Source organism: Oxyura jamaicensis, chromosome 1, assembly GCF_011077185.1.
Source record: "Oxyura jamaicensis isolate SHBP4307 breed ruddy duck chromosome 1, BPBGC_Ojam_1.0, whole genome shotgun sequence".
Classification (NCBI taxonomy): Eukaryota; Metazoa; Chordata; class Aves; order Anseriformes; family Anatidae; genus Oxyura; species Oxyura jamaicensis.
The window spans coordinates 80,951,646-80,969,574 of record NC_048893.1 but is presented as its reverse complement, the minus strand read 5'-3'; the positions used below and the strand labels follow the sequence as shown (position 1 = coordinate 80,969,574).

The following is a 17,929-nucleotide window of genomic DNA, read 5'->3' as shown; positions in this document are numbered from 1 at the left end:
CCCCCCCCCGCCCGCTACGGCCGGGCTCGGGTCGGGGCCGCCCCCGGCAGCCCACCGCGGGGCGGGCTGGGCTGGGCGGCTTCGCCCGGAGCCGGCCACCCTGCATCGGAGCCGGGGCTCCCCGCGGTCCGTGGTGGCTGGAGGGGGGACTGCGGCTGGCGGCGGGATCGGGCCCCACGGGCGGCAGGCTCGGGAGGGCTCCTGCCTCCTCCGGGAGCAGCGCGGCGGGTGGGAAGGGCGGCAGGAGGGGAGGCTGCGGGGAAATTCGGTCCCCCGGGATCGTCGGGGGTGGCTAGCTGGGTAATGGACCCCGGAGGCCTAACTGCAAACGTGACGGTGTCGGGGGGGGGGGGGTAAGACTGAGCAGAATGGGGACAGCTCCCATCCAGCCACGATAAACTGCTCCGAGCGGAGGGAAAAGCAGGGAGAGCCTCAGGTGGTTACCGAGGAGGTGAGAAAACAGGGAGGCCCAGCAGGATGGGGCAGGGCAGGAGCCGAGAGCCACTCGCAGAGAGCCGGGGTCACGGATCCACCCGCAGAAAGGCTGGGGTTGTGTCAGCTCGGGACGAGGTGCAGAGCAGGCCGTCGTCCTCCTCATCCTCCCGGAGCGTACTGCTTGGGCACAGCCTGCAGGGAAGGCCGGGGGGCCGAGCCGGCAGCACCAGGGGTCAGCAGCAGAGGCGGGTGGTCACAGGGCGGCTTGCAGCAGTCTGGTTCGCGGGGGGTGGGACTGCTGTGACTGGGGACCAGGGCTGCTTTAGCGTAAGTGCAAGGCGTGTTGGCGAAGGGGCTTGTGCTGCAGGACCGTGGGGTTTCGGCGTGGTGCTGCAGTAGCGATTCGCACCCCGGGATCGGAGGGGATGAGCGTGTTAAAGTCCTGAGTAGTGACAGAGAGAAGCAGAGGTCCAAAGACCGGCGTGGCTGTGGGAGCTGTACATCAGGAGCAAGGGGTGTTGGCACGGATACCTGGGGAGGACAGGACCGGAATGGCAGGGAGCAATGCAGATGAAGGCATCAGTTTAAAAGACGGCATTATTAATATTCTGGGTGGGGAGCCTAAGACTGGAATAGCAGGGAGAACAGGGTGTCTCAGGAGCTCTGGAAGGAGTTGCTGGGGACCAGAGGTAGGTAGGTACCGGCACAAATCTGGGTCTTCTGTTCCCTGAAAGACACGGGAAGAGCTCTGCAAAGCCTAAGTCATGACAATGTGTTTGTGTGGGCAAGGAGAGAGAGATCTGGGAAGACAGTACGATCTTAAATTACTTTTTTTCTTTTCTCTCTTCTACAGTGAACCTCATGCCCTGAATCTCCAAGGGAACCTTTGTAAAGGATCTTCCCCTCCCCGCCACCTCCTTATTGTTTGCTAGCTCTGCCCTGTGCTGTGCAGGGAAGCTTGAAAGAGCAGGCTGAGCCCTGGAGGACAGCAAAAAGGACAATGCAGTGAGGGTGCTGCGGGGTCTTGGCTAGGAAACTCTCTGAATCTTCTTCCTCATCCTTCACTCTCCGTTGATGGATTTCTGACAACCTTGCCAGGCACATCTACCTGGCCACAAGTGTGGCATTTGGTGAGACGGAGGTTACACACTGTGTATACACCACCCTCACCTTTTCCGTGGGACCTTCGTCTTCTCTGAAACTCTTTGCTAGTTGCTCGTTCACTCGGACGCTGAGCAACAGGCACCCACTGCTGTCAAACTGTTCGGAGTGCCAACATTCAGTTTGTGTGTGGCCTTCACCAGTCCCAGGAGAAGGTGGTCCCTGAGGCAGAAGGTGTCTGGGCAGCACATGGAGTAAGGGGAGCTTTTTCTCTGGGGGAAGAGTAGAGAAGGGGAATGAAATAGATGGAGAGGAAAAGAAAAAGTGAACATGAGAGACTGAGGGAAGAAGCACTGACAAGCGTTCATGAGAAGGAACGAAGGTGGAAGAAAGAAAGAGAACGGAAAAAACAGGTGAAAGAGTTAGAGCAAGTGAAAGAAATATAAGCAAACAAAAGGGAAGGGGGGGACTGAAAGCGAGACAGAGTTGAAGGCTGTTATGCCTCGCACCTGGTGACAATGCCTTGAGGAACCCCTCCAGCGTACGTGCACCGTGCATCACCGCAGCGGCAGATGAGGAGGGACGTGGCTCCCCCAGCACGGAGTCTCTTTCGCCCTCTTACAGTAACCCAGCGGCAGGGACAGGGCGCAGCCTAGCAGGGGTGGCAGCATGGGGGACTCTGAATCAGAGTCCACCTTGCACAACAACTCACTGTGGTGGCTGGCATGCGGGATGCTAGCCCTGTTGGCCAACTCTTGGATTATCCTCAGCATCACTGCCAAACAGCAGAAACACAAGCCCCTGGAGCTGCTGCTCTGCTTCCTTGCTGGGACTCACATCCTTATGGCAGCAGTACCCCTCACCACCTACGCGGTGGTGCAGCTGCGGCGCGAGTCCTCCGACTATGACTGGAACGAGAGCATCTGCAAGGTCTTTGTCTCCACATACTACACCCTGGCCCTGGCCACCTGCTTCACGGTGGCCTCCCTCTCCTACCACCGCATGTGGATGGTGAGGTGGCCAGTCAACTACCGGCTGAGCAATGCCAAGAAGCAGGCTCTGCACGCGGTCATGGGTATCTGGATGGTGTCGTTCATCCTCTCCACCCTGCCCTCCATCGGCTGGCACAACAACGGCGAGCGGTACTATGCCCGCGGCTGCCAGTTCATTGTCAGCAAGATCGGGCTGGGCTTCGGCGTCTGCTTTAGCCTCCTGCTCCTCGGAGGAATCGTCATGGGCTTGGTGTGCGTGGGTATCACTTTCTACCAGACCCTGTGGGCGCACAGAAGACGCCAGCAGTGCCGCCATCAGAGGGCAGAGGAAGCATCGTCCTGCTCATCAGCACACAACACTTTCAACGTGCCGGCCATTGTGGTGGAGGATGTGCGAGGCAAAAGGAGGTCCTCGCTGGACGGCTCTGAGTCAGCCAAGACCTCCCTGCAGATGACCAACCTCATCAGCGCTATTGTCTTCCTGTACGACACGCTCACTGGGGTGCCGATCTTGGTAAGCAGCGAGTTCTCCCTCTGCCTTCGCAAAGCCTGCAGTTAAACTAGATTTCTGTCTGCCTCAGGTTTTAGAGAAGAAACTCTGTCTCCTGTCCACCAGCCATAGAGTTGCCACATCTGAATCTGTGCTATTCTGAGGGGCAATTTTAAAAAGGTTGAGGTAGTTCTCTCACCCTTCCACAGGAACATTTTCCTAAGGTAGGTCTGAGCCTGGGGAACACACCACACAGCCAAAAGCACTGTGAAAGTTTTAAGTGGCTGAGAGGAGACTGGAGAGGAGATTATTCTGCAGATGTACAGGGGCATCTACCTTTGTAAAAAGGATGAGATTTCTGTCTCTCCAGTTTGCTTCTGGAGAACAGATACACCAACTTTAACAGCTGGCGTAGAGAGTTGTCTTTTTCCTTCTGCTAGTATGTTTGTAGTCAGCATTCAGGTTTTGGCTGGCTGGTCGATTCTCTGCAAAACTGGAGAGCTGAGGAAGTTCTTGAAATGAACTATTAAGAGAACAGAGGCTGTAATCATACTTTTTTTCCAGTCACCGTGTCTTTCCTTTGTACCTATTTAGCTTCAGCTCATAATGAGCACAGGGAAAAAGGGATGCTAACACCAAGTCTTACATTAGAGAGAACACAGCTCGGAATACGCTCCAGCAAACAATTTTTCAAATGGGCATGGGGTATTAACTTGATGAATCCTATGCTGACAGGTTATATTCTACTACAGAAGTGACTCTTGTTATCCTTCTCCTTTGATCCCCACTTCTGCCTGCTTTATCGGCCTTGCTTCTCTCTCCTACCCTCAAGGTTGTGAGCTTTTTTAGCCTGCGCTATGATACGGCCCCCACCTGGATGGTCCTCGCTGTGCTCTGGTGCTCCATGGTGCAGACCCTGCTGCTCCCCTCCTTCATCTGGTCCTGCGAGCGCTACCGAGCAGATCTCCGCACCGTGTGGGAGCAGTGTGTGGCTATCATGTCTGAGGAGGACGGAGATGATGGTAAGCCCCTCACCACCCTGCAGTCACCTTTCTTCAATAACCCCCTGCCGGAAAGAGTACAGAGGAAAGAGTGATCTGCCTTGGGAAAGGGACATAGTGGCACTGGGAGACATGTTGTGGGTGGCTGTGTGGGATTCCTCTTAGAGCTTGGATTCAGCAACCATGTGTTCTCTAAAAATTTATTTTGAAAATTTATTCTGGAGCAGGCTCTGCCGTTCACTTGCTGCCTTAGGACTCGCTAGCATCCCAGCAAAATCAGTGCAACAACCTTCACAGTAGATAAAACAGTAGAGATGGTGTGTAGCTGTCAAACCACGCTGAAAGAGACACACCCCCAGGCCTCAGCCCAACTTGCTGATACAAAGGTCCAGGTTCTGGCAGGGAGAGATTCCAAAGTGAGACAGAAGAAACAAGGTGGTCCTTGTGTCCTGTAGTCCTGCTGGCAGCGGAAAGAAAAGGCCCTCGTCCAGAGATGAGTCTCGGTGGCTGCAAGTAGTGCAGCAGAAGTCAGACAAGCGTTAGGATGGCGTCACGGTGCCCTGATAATGCTCATCTTCTGTCTGAGAAGTGTTGCCTGTCATTCTCTTTGCCAACAGATGGCGTGTGTGATGATTATGGTGATGGCAGGATCTGCAAAGTGAGATTTGATGCCAACGGTGCTGCAGCTGTGAAGCGGGACTCTCGGGATATCAAACTGCTGCCCATGCACCACATGTTGTTGCCCCAGGACAAGGTGCATTATCTGCAGGTGAGCTGCCGGCTATCGGGACAGCCCCACAACCCACTTCCTTCCCTGTCAGTCTCACGCATGTTTGTGTTCTGTAGACGCTCTTCTCTCAGAAGGCCTCAGATACTCCCCTTCCGTTCTGTCTCTTCTCCAAGTCTCCCATCACCTGCCTCCTTCTCCGTTTCCCAGGTCCCTATCTCCCGGAGAATGTCACATGATGAGACTAACATCTTCTCCACCCACCGCTCCACTCCATCCTTCCTACACAAGTGGTCTTCATCTGACGACATCCGCATTTCCACCCCCCGCAAGCCTGGAGTCCCCAGCTTCTTGCCTCCTCAGCTGCATGACTACCAGCACCGCCGGCGGCCTCCAGAAGATGAGCTGACAACCCTACGGCAGTTTTTGGAGGGGGGGCTGGTGCCGCGGGTGTCCAGCTCCAGTGCCTGCTTCTTCCGAGATGAGATCACCACGTTCATCGATGAGACGCCACAGCCCACCCCAGCCTGCAGCCCACGGCACTCCCGTCTCCCGCTCGCATCACGCCGTGATCGCCGCCTCTCCCTCGGCAGCAGAGAGGAGGAGAGCGCTGACCGGCCGCGGCGCTGCTCGCTGGCCGGCAGCGAAGCCTGGCATCTGCAGGACGGAGAGCAGGCGCCACGGGAAAGGACGCCTGAGGCCTGTGAGGCACAGACCTTCCAGGATCCCAAACTATGAGAGACAGCATCGGAAACATGCAGTGCCATCACGATTTTTAAATAAAACTCCAAACGTTCCCCTAGTCCTGGGACCCGAGTACTAATTTACATTCTCATCTTTCTCGCCAGCAGGCAGGAATCACGGCACCCCGTGGTGGTGGTGGGGTAAAAGAAGTGTGACAGACCTGCAGAATGGAGCTCTACAGACACGGACACGGACCTGTGCCTGCTCTCAGGTTACAAAGGCACCCACCGCCGCGACAGCCACTTGGCACCCTTGCCAGTCCCGTCCCCTTGTGAACTCCACCCTTGCATTCGCTCTGCCCTAAGAGACGAGGCAGGCACAGAATGGTATTAAAATTCTATATTTGGAGTGTCAATCGTGTCTGTTTTTAAAATAATATATTAGTAATAATTTTGTTTCCATAGAAACAAAATGATTGGCCCAACGTTTAACGAAGCTTCGCTGGCTTCTGGAAGGGAAATGCCAAATGTGCAAGGCTCCCTCCCTCATCAGTGCATCCGGAGGGCAGCAGATGCCTAACATCCAGGGAAGGGAATGAGGCCTGTGTAGAGGAGTCATCATGGGAGACGGGGTGAAGAGATTCCCTGTCCATTTCAGGGGAGACTTAGACTGCCTATAGGCCTCTGTGATTTTTGAGGCAACTGCTGGCTTGAAAACACATTATCTCTGAAAAGACCCTGAGCCATAAAGTTGCGTTTCACTGATGCGCTCTGTTGATTCCAGCGCGTGCTTTGTGACTGCAAGAAACACGGAGGCTGAGACCCCTCGCCCAGACAGCAGCCAGCTAGGGAAAGCGTGCGAGGCCCCCGTCGTCCCACGCTGCCAAAGCTGGGAACGGCGGGGGCTAAATCAAGCTTCTGCCCCCCAGAACAACCAGAAGGGATGCGCGGTGGTGCCGTGTGGCGGACGGACCTCCTCCCCCCAGCTGCTGGCGGTGGTTGCAGCTCGGGGCGAAGCGTCAGAGGGGCTGCAGCCCGTCGTGTCCCTCTCCTCCACCTCCCCGGCCCCTCGCCACGCGGTGCCCCGGCGGCGGGCAGCCCCCGCCGCCCGCCCGGCACCTCCGCCCCGCGGGGCGTGCCCAGCCCGGGCCCCTCCAGAGCCTCCTCCCGCTGCCGGCCGCCCCCCGGACCCTCCTCCTCCTCCTCCTGCTGCTCCTCCTCGGCGGCTCGGCCATGGCCCCGCTGCCGTGCCTCCTCCTCCTCCTCCTCCTGCTCCCCGATGCCGCCGCCACGTCCCCGTCCCCGTCCCGCCTGGTCCCCTACGACCTGCTGTACGCCGACGGCGTGCGGGCGTACTTCGCCCGGGACTGGGGCCGGGCGGCCGAGCTGCTGCAGCGCGCCCTGCACAGCTACGCGGGGCTGCGGGCCGCCCGCCGGGGCTGCCGGGCCGCCTGCCGCCGGGAGGCCGCCTTCCTCGGCGGGCCGCCGGCCGCCGGGCCCTGGGAGGCGGCGCTCTTCGACCGGGTGCTGCAGCGAGCCGACTGCCTGCAGCACTGCCTGGGGAGCCGGCTGGGGGCCGCGCCCTCCGCGCACCGGGCCAGCCACGCCATCCGGAGGGACTTCGAGCAGAGGGAGCCCTACAACTACCTGCAGGTGGCCTTCTTCCAGGTGGGGCGGCACGGCCGGGATCAGCACCGGGGCGCCCGGGTGGCGTTACCCTCGCGGAGGGACCGAGCGAGCCGCAGGAGCCGCGGCACAGCCCCGCCGTGGCAGCCCCTGGCACCTCTCTCCCTGGGGAAGCGGAGGAGGCGAGGGCCTGCGGGCAGCGGGGGCTGCCAGGGGCAGCACGGGGCTCTCGTGTGTGCCGTGGGCGCGCCTGGGTGACCCAAGTCAGCAGGAGCAGCTGGGGGACGGGTGGGCCTGAGGAGAAGCGGGAGTGACGTGTGCTGGCTTTCCTCCGCAGCTGAAGAAGCTGGATCAGGCCGTGTCGGCCGCTCACACGTTCTTCGTCGCCAACCCCCAGCACCTCCAGATGCGGGAGGACATAGAGAAGTACCGGCGCATGTCAGGGGTGAAGTCGGACAACTTCCGAGACCTGGAGGCCGCACCGCACTGGGTAAGGGTTCGGTGCAGAATACAGCAGCAGCTCGTACCACATCCTAGGGACCAGTCTGGAGCCCTGATCTGTCCCTGCACAAGGGCCATGGCTTGAGACAAGGTATCCACACGTCAGTGAAGGCACACTATTGCAATTTTGGCACAGAGGTTTTACAGTGGCAATTACAGCAGGCTGCAGGGTTTTGGAGAAGTACATTTAACTTAACTCCAAAGGAAGTGTGTGGTGTGGTGGGCATGATCCAGGCAGGCCCCTAGGTATCAGCACTACCCAGAGAGTAACTCAAAGTCTCAGGGAGTCCTTTCGTGTCGCCCACACTAATGAGGAGCCTGGATCTGTCCTTTGTAGGAAGCATATGAGGCTGGCGTGCAGCACTACAATGCAGACGAGTACCTGCAGGCTGTGGACAGACTGGAGGAGTCGCTCAGAGAGGCACTGTCAGCACTAGAAGAGTGTCGTGCCCTGTGTGAAGGGCCTTTGGAGGAGGAGGAGGAAGAGGAGGAGGAGGAGATGCAGCCTGGCCTCTATGAAGCCATTGCAGGTAGTGTTAGAGGCACAGAGGGATGGGTAGGAAGGCCATTCTTCCCACAGTGGACATGCCCCATTTTCTATTGCTCATATCTGGCAGAAGTGGGAGCTGCTGGCTTTCATTGCTTCTCTTTCTTGCAGCCCATTATATTCAGGTTTTGAAGTGCAGACAGCAGTGCGTCCTTGAAATTGCCACAAAGCCAGGGCGGATTTCTGCCACAGAAGATTTCATACCCTCTCATCTTGATTTACTACAGTTTGCCTACGATCAAGGTGAGCAGAGCTACAAACCAGTGGGTGCTGCTATGGCACCCCTAAACTGGACCTCTGGACCCGGTGGGCACAATGTCACAGGGAGAAACAGCCCACTCACCTGAGCTCTACCTCTCCCCTTCTTCTGTCCTCCTCTCCCCTACTCTGCCCAGAACCTCTCTTCTCTTGCTCAAGCCCAAGCCTGAGTCTGTACCCACCTTGGGAGAGGTCTCTTGTTCTCTGCTTCAGTCTCGTTGTGCAGCTTCTGTAACATGTGGCTGTTTCCAGTGTGCGTGTGGACAAATCTTTCCTACAGCACTCTCCGTTTCAAGTCCTCACTCCATGTCAGGCCCCCACATCTTAGCTAGAGCATATGCATGCATCTCCTGCCGACAGCGGTGTTCCTTCCCAGTCAGCCCTGCCTGTCCTGTGTGAAATGACGGCTTGTCACGAGATTGGTCATTCTGTCACTTTCACTTGCACCTCACCTCTTCTCTTGGGCGCTTCCACTCACTTTCACACTGACCCAACTGCCTGTCATCTCTGTCAGACCACTGGTAAAACTTGTATCTCAAAGAAGCCTCCAGGCTCCTCGTCATGCCTGTTCGGTGAGGGATGTGGGACTGTCCTTCTTCCTCATATATCTTAAATACATATATATTTTTTAAAAAAAAGATAGAGACTAAATACATATGTGTGCATATATATATTATATTTAAGGCATATATTTAATAAAAATATTTAAATATCTATAGAAAAATATTTATTTTAAAAATATATTTATTTTTCTGTATCCTCTAAATGAGCTCTCATTAAATATTGAAAGGGGGCCCATTCTTTGCCTGGCTTTTTCCCTGTATTCTCTGTCCATTGCTCAGCAGAGGCACAGCAAGGCAGGGGTTGGTGTGTATTCAGTGTCAGGCCTCCTGCTGGATCCTGACCAGGGCTTTGGCTGCAGCAGGCCTATACACATTTGCTGCTAACGCCGAGTCTTTCAGAGACATACCTGTTTTTTCTGTTTTGTCCCTGCCCAAGTTGGGAAGCCGGCGCTGGCTGCCGAATGTGCTGCTTCCTATTTGCTCTTCTATCCCACGGATGAGCCAGTGTTGGAGAAAATGAAACAGTACCAAACAGAACTCGGAGAGGACACAACGGTCACAGCAAGAGAGGTAGATACAACCCCAGGTCTGTACTTTCTGCCCCTCCCCTGTCCCATACAACAGGATGCCAGGTCCAGGAGACAAAAAGGGAAACACGTCTTAATGCAGATGTGTGCCAAGCCCAAGACTGAAGAAATTGGAGCCTGAGTTTGCTTATAGTCTGTACCAAGCAGGGTCTTTCTGGCACAGAACTGGGCCCTCATAGCAAACAGCAATGGTTTCAAACAGCGGAAGGTTTCTGCCCTGGATGGGGAGGGGGTTCCCTTTTGTGGAGTGGTTGTTTAACAGCCTCTTTGCTTCCCTAGAATATTCACCATTATGTGCAGAGATCTCTGATGGAGAAGAAGTTGATTTACTATGCAGTGGAGCATCTAGGAGGAACTTTTAATGACCCTGTAAGTAATGATATCATCTTAACCTTCCTGCCCTGATTTCACCAAGACAGTTGCTTGATCTTGTTTCAGTGGCACCTGATCCAGAAGGGATCAGATGCTGGTGAGCAGGATCCCCAAGTACTTGTGAGGTGGGTTTTTAAGGCCTTTCTGCTGCTTCACAACTAAAGTTGGTTGGAAACTGCTGTAGTTAGCATATACATTAGCCCAGTGTGATTGTCCTCAGCTTCAGGCCAGAACCATTGGCCTGATCTTCTGTGGAGAAGGGGGACAAGGAACTGGCTGTTTGTCCAGATCTGCTGTGGGAGAAGTTTGCTTTGTGGTGAGCCATCTGTATTTGTTTCTACAGGACCTTTGGACTCCAGATGAGTTGATTCCTGAAAATCTAAAGCAGAAATACAGGTAAGGTTGGATGAGTTGACGAGGACTGAAAGTGTTGGAAGTCGGGGATGGGGGCAGACTGGCAGGGGTGATACGAGGAAAAGTGATACCAAGGGATAGGAAAGCAGGAGTAGCAAGTGAAATGCTGACCACAGAGGCAGGTTAGACATAGCTCTGCGTGCTGACAGACCTGGTCTGTGTTTTTTCCCTTGCTCCCGAGAGAGGATCAAGAGAAGCAAAAGCAGGAAACTCTGGATGTAGAAGAGTGGGAGAAGAGGGGTGAGTAAAAGCTTGAAGAAGGATTTGGATGCAGTCAGCTAAGCTAAATGCTGTCTTTGCTTCCATCCTCAGATGTTTGAATGCTAGTGTATATGCAGACTGACTCGAATGGCTCAGCACATCTTCTCACTGTTTCTTTTCTCTATCTGTGATGCATGTGTAATCTTGAAAAATCTCGCTGCATTACCTCTCTGGGATGGGAACTTAAAGAGCACTGTGGTTGGAGAAGCTGCCTGGATATTTGACAAGCCTGTGGACATGCACATCCCTGTTCAGTGCAGCTGGTGTGGACAGGCAGGAGCGTCTGCACGAAACCTGGTTCAACTCCGCCACCCCATTTCAAACAACATTTTTCTGAAGGGGACAAAGAGAAGGCAGGGGGGAATGGAAACTGGAAACACACTATTCAGCTTGGGCAAGTCTTTCCCTGAAAAACACCATTTCAAATGTTTTGTGGCTGAATGCTAAAGGCTGGAATGCAGAGTCCCGTATTCTTGCTGGTCCCATACTCTTACAGGACTCTTATCTTGTCATCTTTGTTTGAAGTAGCTCCAAGTGATTCTCTTGCTATGTCATGAGAAAGCAGGTCGTTCTCAGAGCCTGAGTGCATTGGCATTTCTTACTATCCAGAGGTGAGAGGAGGGGAGGGGGGAAGAAGACCAAAGATCAGAAGATTATTAGCTAATACCCGTCGCTTCTCTTTGGGACTGGAGAAATTAGGAAGATACACTGGAGGTACTGCTGGGATAAGATGCATGATATAAAGGAGGGTTGATGGAGGTGTTTACCTGCTTCTTTTCTCCAGAGCCTCACCCCAGGAGGCTGGACCTGTTCTGCTGCTGCGATCCACAGCGCATTCAGCTGTCCCCAGCTCCCTGCTGCTCTCCCAGCAAGCCCCACGTTTCTGCTGGCTCCTGAAGCACTTGCTGTAGGCCAGCTCCCCCAGCTGATGCTCTGGTTCCCCTGAAGCATGTGAGGGGTGCAGGTGGCCCAGATCTGCGAGGAATTAGCACTTCTGGGGAACTGTCCTGTCTTCCCAGAGAATGTATAGTGTCTCTCTACTTCCTGGTCCAGGCTGGGGGTTGGTGTCTGAGGGCTTCTTATCCAAAGCTTGCTCATCTCTGTCTGTACTTACTTGTCCTACAGGTCCTTTGCCTTTTGAGGGTATCACTGTCACCATGGATTCCCGACAGATGAATGGAACCCACAGGGTTGTGTTTGACAGAGTCCTGACGGAGTCTGAGTGTAAAGACCTTCTCCGGCTGACAAAGGTGAGGCCTGGACATTGTAGGAGCTGCTGTGTGTGTCCTTTCCTCCTCAGCAGGCAAGATTGTAATGTTGCTGTGAGGAGAAAAAGCAACCTAATGAGTGTCCTCTGCGTTGTTCTGTTCCAGGCAGCGGGAGGAACAGGAGATGGCTACCGAGCGAGACGGTCCCCTCATACCCCACATGAGAGATTTGAAGGGTTAACTGTTCTGAAGGCCATGCAGGTAAGTGGCTCAGTGAGTCTTCTTGGTTGTCCATAAAGCATGTTTACCACACGAGCATCTTTCTCTGTGAAGTGCTCTCTGGAGAGAGTCATGGGTGTGTTATCTTCCTTACAAGAACGCATGCAGCTTCTCATGAGCCTCCACATTTATGTTAAGGCACATTGTACATGGAGGACTTGACAAACACCTCCTCTCTTGTGGGGCAGGATTTCAGGGTTGTTATTTGTCCCCATACAATAGTCTTAAAGACATGCATACCTTAGAATTGTGGAATAATTTAAGGTGGAAGGTTCTCTTCTCTAGGCTGAAGAAATCCAGCCCTTCCAACATTTCTTCTAAGTCAACTGCTCCAAGCCTCCAGCCGTCTTAAGAACCTCCACCGAAGACTCACACCAATTTTCCTGTGTCCCTCCTGTACTGGGGGACACAAAATGATGCATTCCAGATGTGTTTCATGTGCTGAGTAGAGGGAAAGAATCACTTCATCATATAGGTGCACTCCTGACATGTTTACATGAGAAAACAAGTTATTTTCTTTCCTGTGTGACCACAGGACTTTAGGCAGATCTGTTCTTCTGTACTGTGTGTATGTGTCATTTCTTAGAGTGTCTCTAAGTATTCTAACAGGCTTGTTTTTCACTTGTAGCTGGCCCAGAATGGGGACGTGGACTGGAGAGATGCCAAATTGCTTCTGCAGGCCAGTGAGAAATCACGGAAAATCATAGAATCCTATTTCACTCCTGGAAAGAAACTGCATTTCTCATTCACACACCTTGTGTGCCGCACAGCTGTAGAAGGTAAAGAATCCTGTTAGTCCCTTTCTGCTGGAGAGTCTGCTTCCCAGTCCCAGCCACATACTCTCAGGAGACTCTCATCCCTTTACTCTCAATGCAGCCCTCACTCTATTATTTCTTGAAATTTAAAATGCCCTTATTCCTTTTTGCAACTTCCCTTTTCAGAGGAGCAGGAAGGTCGCATGGATCTCAGTCATCCTGTCCACGCTGATAATTGTCTGTTGGATCCCGAGGGGAAAGAGTGCTGGAAAGAACCACCTGCCTATGTCTACAGGGATTACAGGTAAGAGAAGGGGACCTGCATTAGATCATGTGGAGATCAGAATGTCTTCCCAGCCCAAAAAGAGGATGAGCTCAGCCTGTAGAAACCAGGCCATTGGTTTAGGTTGTTGGCTCAAAGCCAGCCAGGGCTGTAGCATCAGACAGAAGGCTCCATCGGTGGCTTCATAATGAGGTGTAAAACTCCTCCCCTAGGCTGGGAAGATCTACCCTTTATCCCTCCTCCCTCTCCACATCCAGCATCAACAGAGAGCAGGATGAGACTGGGAGGCTTCTTGGATCTAGAACCATGATATTAATTTGTCTTGTCTACTTGTCTGTCACAATACTACAGTCCACATCTAGCCCTTTAGACCCTTCTTTCAATCTTGTTCTGTCTTTCACAGCCTAACTGCTCCATTGCCCACGCATTACAGGAGAGGGAGAACCAGGCTCCTTGGATTCCCTTTGTTTGAGCTGCGAGTGTATTTTGGTGGCTGTTCTCCCGTTGATCTCTGAGGATTCACTGTCAATACTTTGTGCTGGGATTTTTCATTAAATGCCAGAGGTTGTTGCAGCTTTGTGGCAGGTTTTGTTACTCTTCTTTGAAACAAAAACTCATTTTGAAGATGGTGGCAAGTGTTGCACGCTGCAACCAGAGGAGGCCAGTTCATTACAGTTTATTCCCACTACTCACCCTCTCATTCCCGCGCAACCAAAAATCTTATATGCCTTTTCTTTGAGTAGCAGCTGAACCCAGAGCAGAATTTTTCTCTGAGCAGTCTATAGTAGGGACTTAGAGGGAATTCTGTTTGGTATCATTAATTCCATTTCCCTTCCTCCATGGATGTTGACTTGGTATAGTCAGATCATAAAGTTACAAGGCTCTGTCCCATGACTGGTTAGCTCTCTATTTATCTTGTGAGAAGGTTATCCTGTCACCTCACTCCTCACTGGACAGTACAATTCTCTGACTTGTACCACAATGCATATTAAAGTATCTTTCTTGGATCTATGCCACCGAGCTGTTTCTAGGAATATTCCTGCTCTCTTGCAGAGTGAAGTGTGATAGACCAACCAAATCAACAAAGGCTGAGCTCTTCTGCTGTCCTTTTGAAAGAGGCCCCTATGCACCAGACCATCTAAGAAACCTTCCTCGATCTGTTCTGTGTATTCATTATAATGAAAATATTAAACAAAGTTGGGCCCAGCAGTCTAAGAGTTCCTGTAATCCTCCCCCAAGTGAACAGTACTGCTGTCAGTGCTGCTTGTGTAATATTCAGTGTGTGCTCTTCACATGCTCTTCTTCACCGTCTCTGTGTTCATTAGTAATTTCTCTAGTGGCAGTGTTCTGAATACTTTGTTTTAACAGAGTCCAAAACTCCTGAAATTGAGCACATTGTCTTTCTTTGGGAAATGAACTGTTTTGTCAAAGACTGTGTAACTACCCCAATCTGCTTTTAGTACACCCCCGTTACACTTTAGAACCATTTTCCATTTACCTCTTGTCCTTCAATTACCTGTCTCCTGAGAAATGGATTTGAAAGCCCTGCAGACTGCTGAGGTCAGGCTGATGGGCCTATTTATGCTTCAGCCACTGTTGCTATCTTCCTGCCCTTTTGTACAGGTGAGAGCTATCTGTGCTTTTCTCAAGTCGTGTTACCATCCTGACTTCAGTCTTTTTAAAACACTATGAGAAGAGCTATACCTTTCTGGACTTCAGGGTTTATCAGCCCCTGCCGTTGTCCTTATGTCTTTAACATTTTGCTTCAGCAGCCACAGTGTTGATATCTGTTTCTACACGGAGTCCATTAATGAGCCTCTTTTGTTCCTTTGGCATTCTTTGTCAGCTTAATTGAATACCAAGAGGAACTCATGCGTTTTTTTCTCATTTAGTTGACTGAGCTCTCACCTGCATCTCACACTCACCTCACTACTTCTCTTTTTGTCCGGTATGAGTAAAGAAATGTCTTGTTTTGATTTTCTTTTCCAAATGCATCAAGCCTCTTTTTGACCACTGTTATATTACCCTTTATCCCTTGATTCTTAAGACGTAACATTCCCTGTTAATTAATCTCCTTTTCCAGGCCTTGAATTACTTCCAATATTAAAATATAAGGTCAGAACCAAGGTCCATTTAGCACAGGGCATTGTCACAACAGTGCCACAGATGCATGCTGCGGAGTATTTAAAAATAAATAAATCAGGATGAGTGTGTAGAGCTAACTCCATGGAGCACTCTTCCAGCCTCTTGTGGCTTGCAGTTCAGGGACTCCCCTGAGCTAGGCACTGCTGTGTTTAAATCCCCAGATTGATTCTCCTGGTAACTGGTCTAGTCACTTTTTGAACTTCTGGCATCAATCAGGTGCCATGCTTTCTTGTAACAAGTGGAGTGGGGAAACACCTCGGATAAATGGGCTTCACTGTCCGTATGTCCTTTTTCTTTTTGTCCACAGTGGCATTCTCTACCTCAACGATGACTTCCAAGGTGGGGGCCTTTTCTTCACTGAAATGGACGCTGTGACTGTCACGGTAAGTCTGGGACTGGCCAAAGGAAGGAAAGAGGACTGAGGGTGATTTGTAGTCTGGGTGGGGGGAAAACAGTTGGTTATTGGAACCCACTACTCCAAAAACAATCCAGTGCTTGTGCTGTGACAGATTCAAATAGGGGCAGCTAAAGGCAAATTGAGGCAAATCTCAGACAGGGGAGAGATTAACTCCTTTCTAGCAGAGATATTCCAGGCTCTTCCAGTCTGTGGGTGTCTATGACTTCCGTTTTCCCTTTGGTTCTCTCTGTCCTCCTCCTGGGCCTACTCTGCTCGTATATGCTGGCAGTGGATGTCTAGAGGCTCTTTGCTGTTCCACACTCCCAGAGGCAACATAATCTGTAGAAGGACAGTGTACCACAGAGCAAGGAGTGCTTCATTGTCTCTTCTCTCTCCTGGCAGGCCAAGGTGCGTCCTAAGTGTGGGAGGCTGGTAGCCTTCAGCTCTGGCAAGGAGAACCCCCACGGCGTGTGGGCAGTGAGCCGTGGGAGGCGCTGCGCCATTGCTCTCTGGTATACACACTCCCAGGAGCATGCTGAGCAGGTAAAGGACCATGCTGGAGAAACGTATACAAGCACCTCCAAACTAGATCAGATCCCCTGGGGAATGGATTTTGAGTTTCTCCATGGGGCAGCAGCTCACGGTTGTTCTCGGACAAGGTACTTGGTGGAGGGGTCAGACAGTGGTGGGTCCTACAAGAGAGGAGGGCTCCAGTGGGGCTGGATGGATGTGGCAAAGACAAGGTCCGTCTTGTCAGCCCCTGTGAGCAGGTCTGAAACCCTAGCAGAGAGGGATTCATATCATTTTTCTCTATGGCTGCAGGAGCGGGTGAAGGCAGAGAAGCTGATGGAGCAGAGAGCTATGGAGCAGAACCAGCCTGATGGAGAAGAATATCAGGGCGCTGATCACAGCAGCAGATCCTCCTCAGAGTCCCTCACTCCCGATGGCAGAGCCGGGCCCATGAGCCGGAGACACAAGCCCGGCTCGGACAGGATGCAGCACCCCAAGCAGACGCGGGCCAGAGATGAGTTCTGAGTACACAAGGCCCCAGGGCAGGACTTGCACACGCAGTGGGCTGGCAGGTGTTGGTAGTACAAGGACCATGGAGGCCTAAAGCAGTTTATTAGCATGCTAGAGCCATAGTGATGGGGAGGGTTGCAGCTTTCTTCTCTGTGACATCCCAGCAGCTGAAAAATAGGAGCTGGGACAGTGTATTGAGGTTAGCAACTCCTGGATCTTTACTGCCCTGCCAACGTGTTTGTGTCACTCAGAAGTAAGAAGGCAGGCTCCCCTCACCCAACTCCTCTCAGAGCCAGCTTCTTGGTCATACAGGGACAAAGACAAGAGCTGGAGGAGGAGCCTGGGGACATTCAGGAGCAAGGGCTGTCTCACATTAAGGAATTCAAAACGGAGAAGCCTCCAAATTTCCTTGGTGCCTGCAAACTCCAGGACCTTGAGATTGGCATGTGAGAGAGTAGATGAGGGACCGTGAATATATATGGAATAAAAGCAAGATGTTGGATATATGTGGTGGGAGCTTGAGTCTGTACACCATGAGGGGACACATGTAGCCCTCAGTGAGAGAAAACACAGTATTTGCCCAGATGCCAGATACTTCCAATAAGGGAGGGCAAGAAAGTCAGCTCTAACTGCTGCCACGACTAACCCACTGGTAAGGGGGGAAATACCTTTAAGAAAAAGTACTGTACACTCACATTTCACTATAGCAAGGCCTCTTTTATTTTTATTTTTTTTCTGCATTCACCAAATTGTTGCTGAAAGCAGAAGAAATACTTTGTTTATCATTTTCTATGCTGATATAAAGACAATCTGCTGTCACTGCCCAGGGGATTAGTGTCCAGAGATGGGATTATATTGTAGCCAAACAGGAATTGAATGAGGTGGATATGGGGCATCAAAATGAGCAGTGACCCTTTTCCTGGGAAGCATCAATGTTGTGAAATAGGCCTCGATGAGAGCTGTGCATGGAAACTGCAACCATGGTTTGGAAGGGAAGAACTGGAGAGTCAGGGCCGGTGGTGTAAGGTGTGCATGCAGGTGTTCCCCTCGTTGCTGTCAGCTCGAGACCCCTGCCCAGTGGAAGCTATTGTGCTCAGCCCCATCCCTGCAATGCTGGAGGAGCAGAACTGGAGCAGGGAAGCCTTTCCTCATTCTGAATCCTGGCACTTCATTACCATGCAAGCTCAGAAAACCTGTACCAGCATCCTTTTTTGCCTCATGTCCTTCCTAAAACCCCAGGAAAAGGAAAATGTGATAACATGCATTTCAAATTCCCTGTTCCTA

General features: G+C 52.2%; 2 protein-coding genes across 3 annotated transcripts; both read left to right on the top strand.

The window, feature by feature from the left end:
* Positions 1-1,288: 1,288 nt before the first annotated feature.
* Positions 1,289-5,845, top strand: GPR162 (G protein-coupled receptor 162). Its single transcript, XM_035313922.1, has 5 exons — positions 1,289-1,721; positions 1,771-3,042; positions 3,851-4,040; positions 4,637-4,788; positions 4,957-5,845. The coding sequence occupies exons 2-5, from the start codon at positions 2,206-2,208 to the stop codon at positions 5,482-5,484; spliced, it is 1,707 nt and encodes a 568-aa protein (XP_035169813.1). The 5' UTR covers positions 1,289-1,721; positions 1,771-2,205; the 3' UTR covers positions 5,485-5,845.
* A 780-nt stretch (positions 5,846-6,625) lies between these two features.
* On the top strand, positions 6,626-17,149 carry P3H3 (prolyl 3-hydroxylase 3). Of its 2 annotated transcripts, none has more exons than XR_004747072.1 (15): positions 6,626-7,097; positions 7,393-7,545; positions 7,894-8,086; positions 8,215-8,346; positions 9,361-9,494; positions 9,791-9,880; positions 10,227-10,279; positions 10,479-10,537; positions 11,684-11,808; positions 11,932-12,027; positions 12,674-12,824; positions 12,987-13,104; positions 14,707-14,803; positions 15,536-15,611; positions 16,028-16,093. XR_004747072.1 is itself a non-coding variant. In XM_035313911.1 (15 exons), the coding sequence occupies exons 1-15, from the start codon at positions 6,663-6,665 to the stop codon at positions 16,658-16,660; spliced, it is 2,169 nt and encodes a 722-aa protein (XP_035169802.1). In that variant the 5' UTR covers positions 6,626-6,662; the 3' UTR covers positions 16,661-17,149. The 2 variants fall into 2 exon arrangements, 1 of the variants encoding a protein (XP_035169802.1); XM_035313911.1 differs by lacking the exon at positions 14,707-14,803 and adding an exon at positions 16,448-17,149 and having other exon boundaries at positions 16,028-16,168.
* Positions 17,150-17,929: the final 780 nt, after the last annotated feature.

Excerpts from the sequence above, each read along its gene's own strand:
- GPR162 (XM_035313922.1), top strand. The coding sequence starts at position 2,206 with ATGGGGGACTCTGAATCAGAGTCCACCTTGCACAACAACTCACTGTGG. Across the intron at positions 4,041-4,636 it reads TGAGGAGGACGGAGATGATG|ATGGCGTGTGTGATGATTAT; the intron begins GTAAGCCCCTCA and ends CTTTGCCAACAG. Across the intron at positions 4,789-4,956 it reads ACAAGGTGCATTATCTGCAG|GTCCCTATCTCCCGGAGAAT; the intron begins GTGAGCTGCCGG and ends TCCGTTTCCCAG.
- P3H3 (XM_035313911.1), top strand. The coding sequence starts at position 6,663 with ATGGCCCCGCTGCCGTGCCTCCTCCTCCTCCTCCTCCTGCTCCCCGAT. Across the intron at positions 8,087-8,214 it reads CCTCTATGAAGCCATTGCAG|CCCATTATATTCAGGTTTTG; the intron begins GTAGTGTTAGAG and ends TCTTTCTTGCAG. Across the intron at positions 12,028-12,673 it reads CTGTTCTGAAGGCCATGCAG|CTGGCCCAGAATGGGGACGT; the intron begins GTAAGTGGCTCA and ends TTTCACTTGTAG.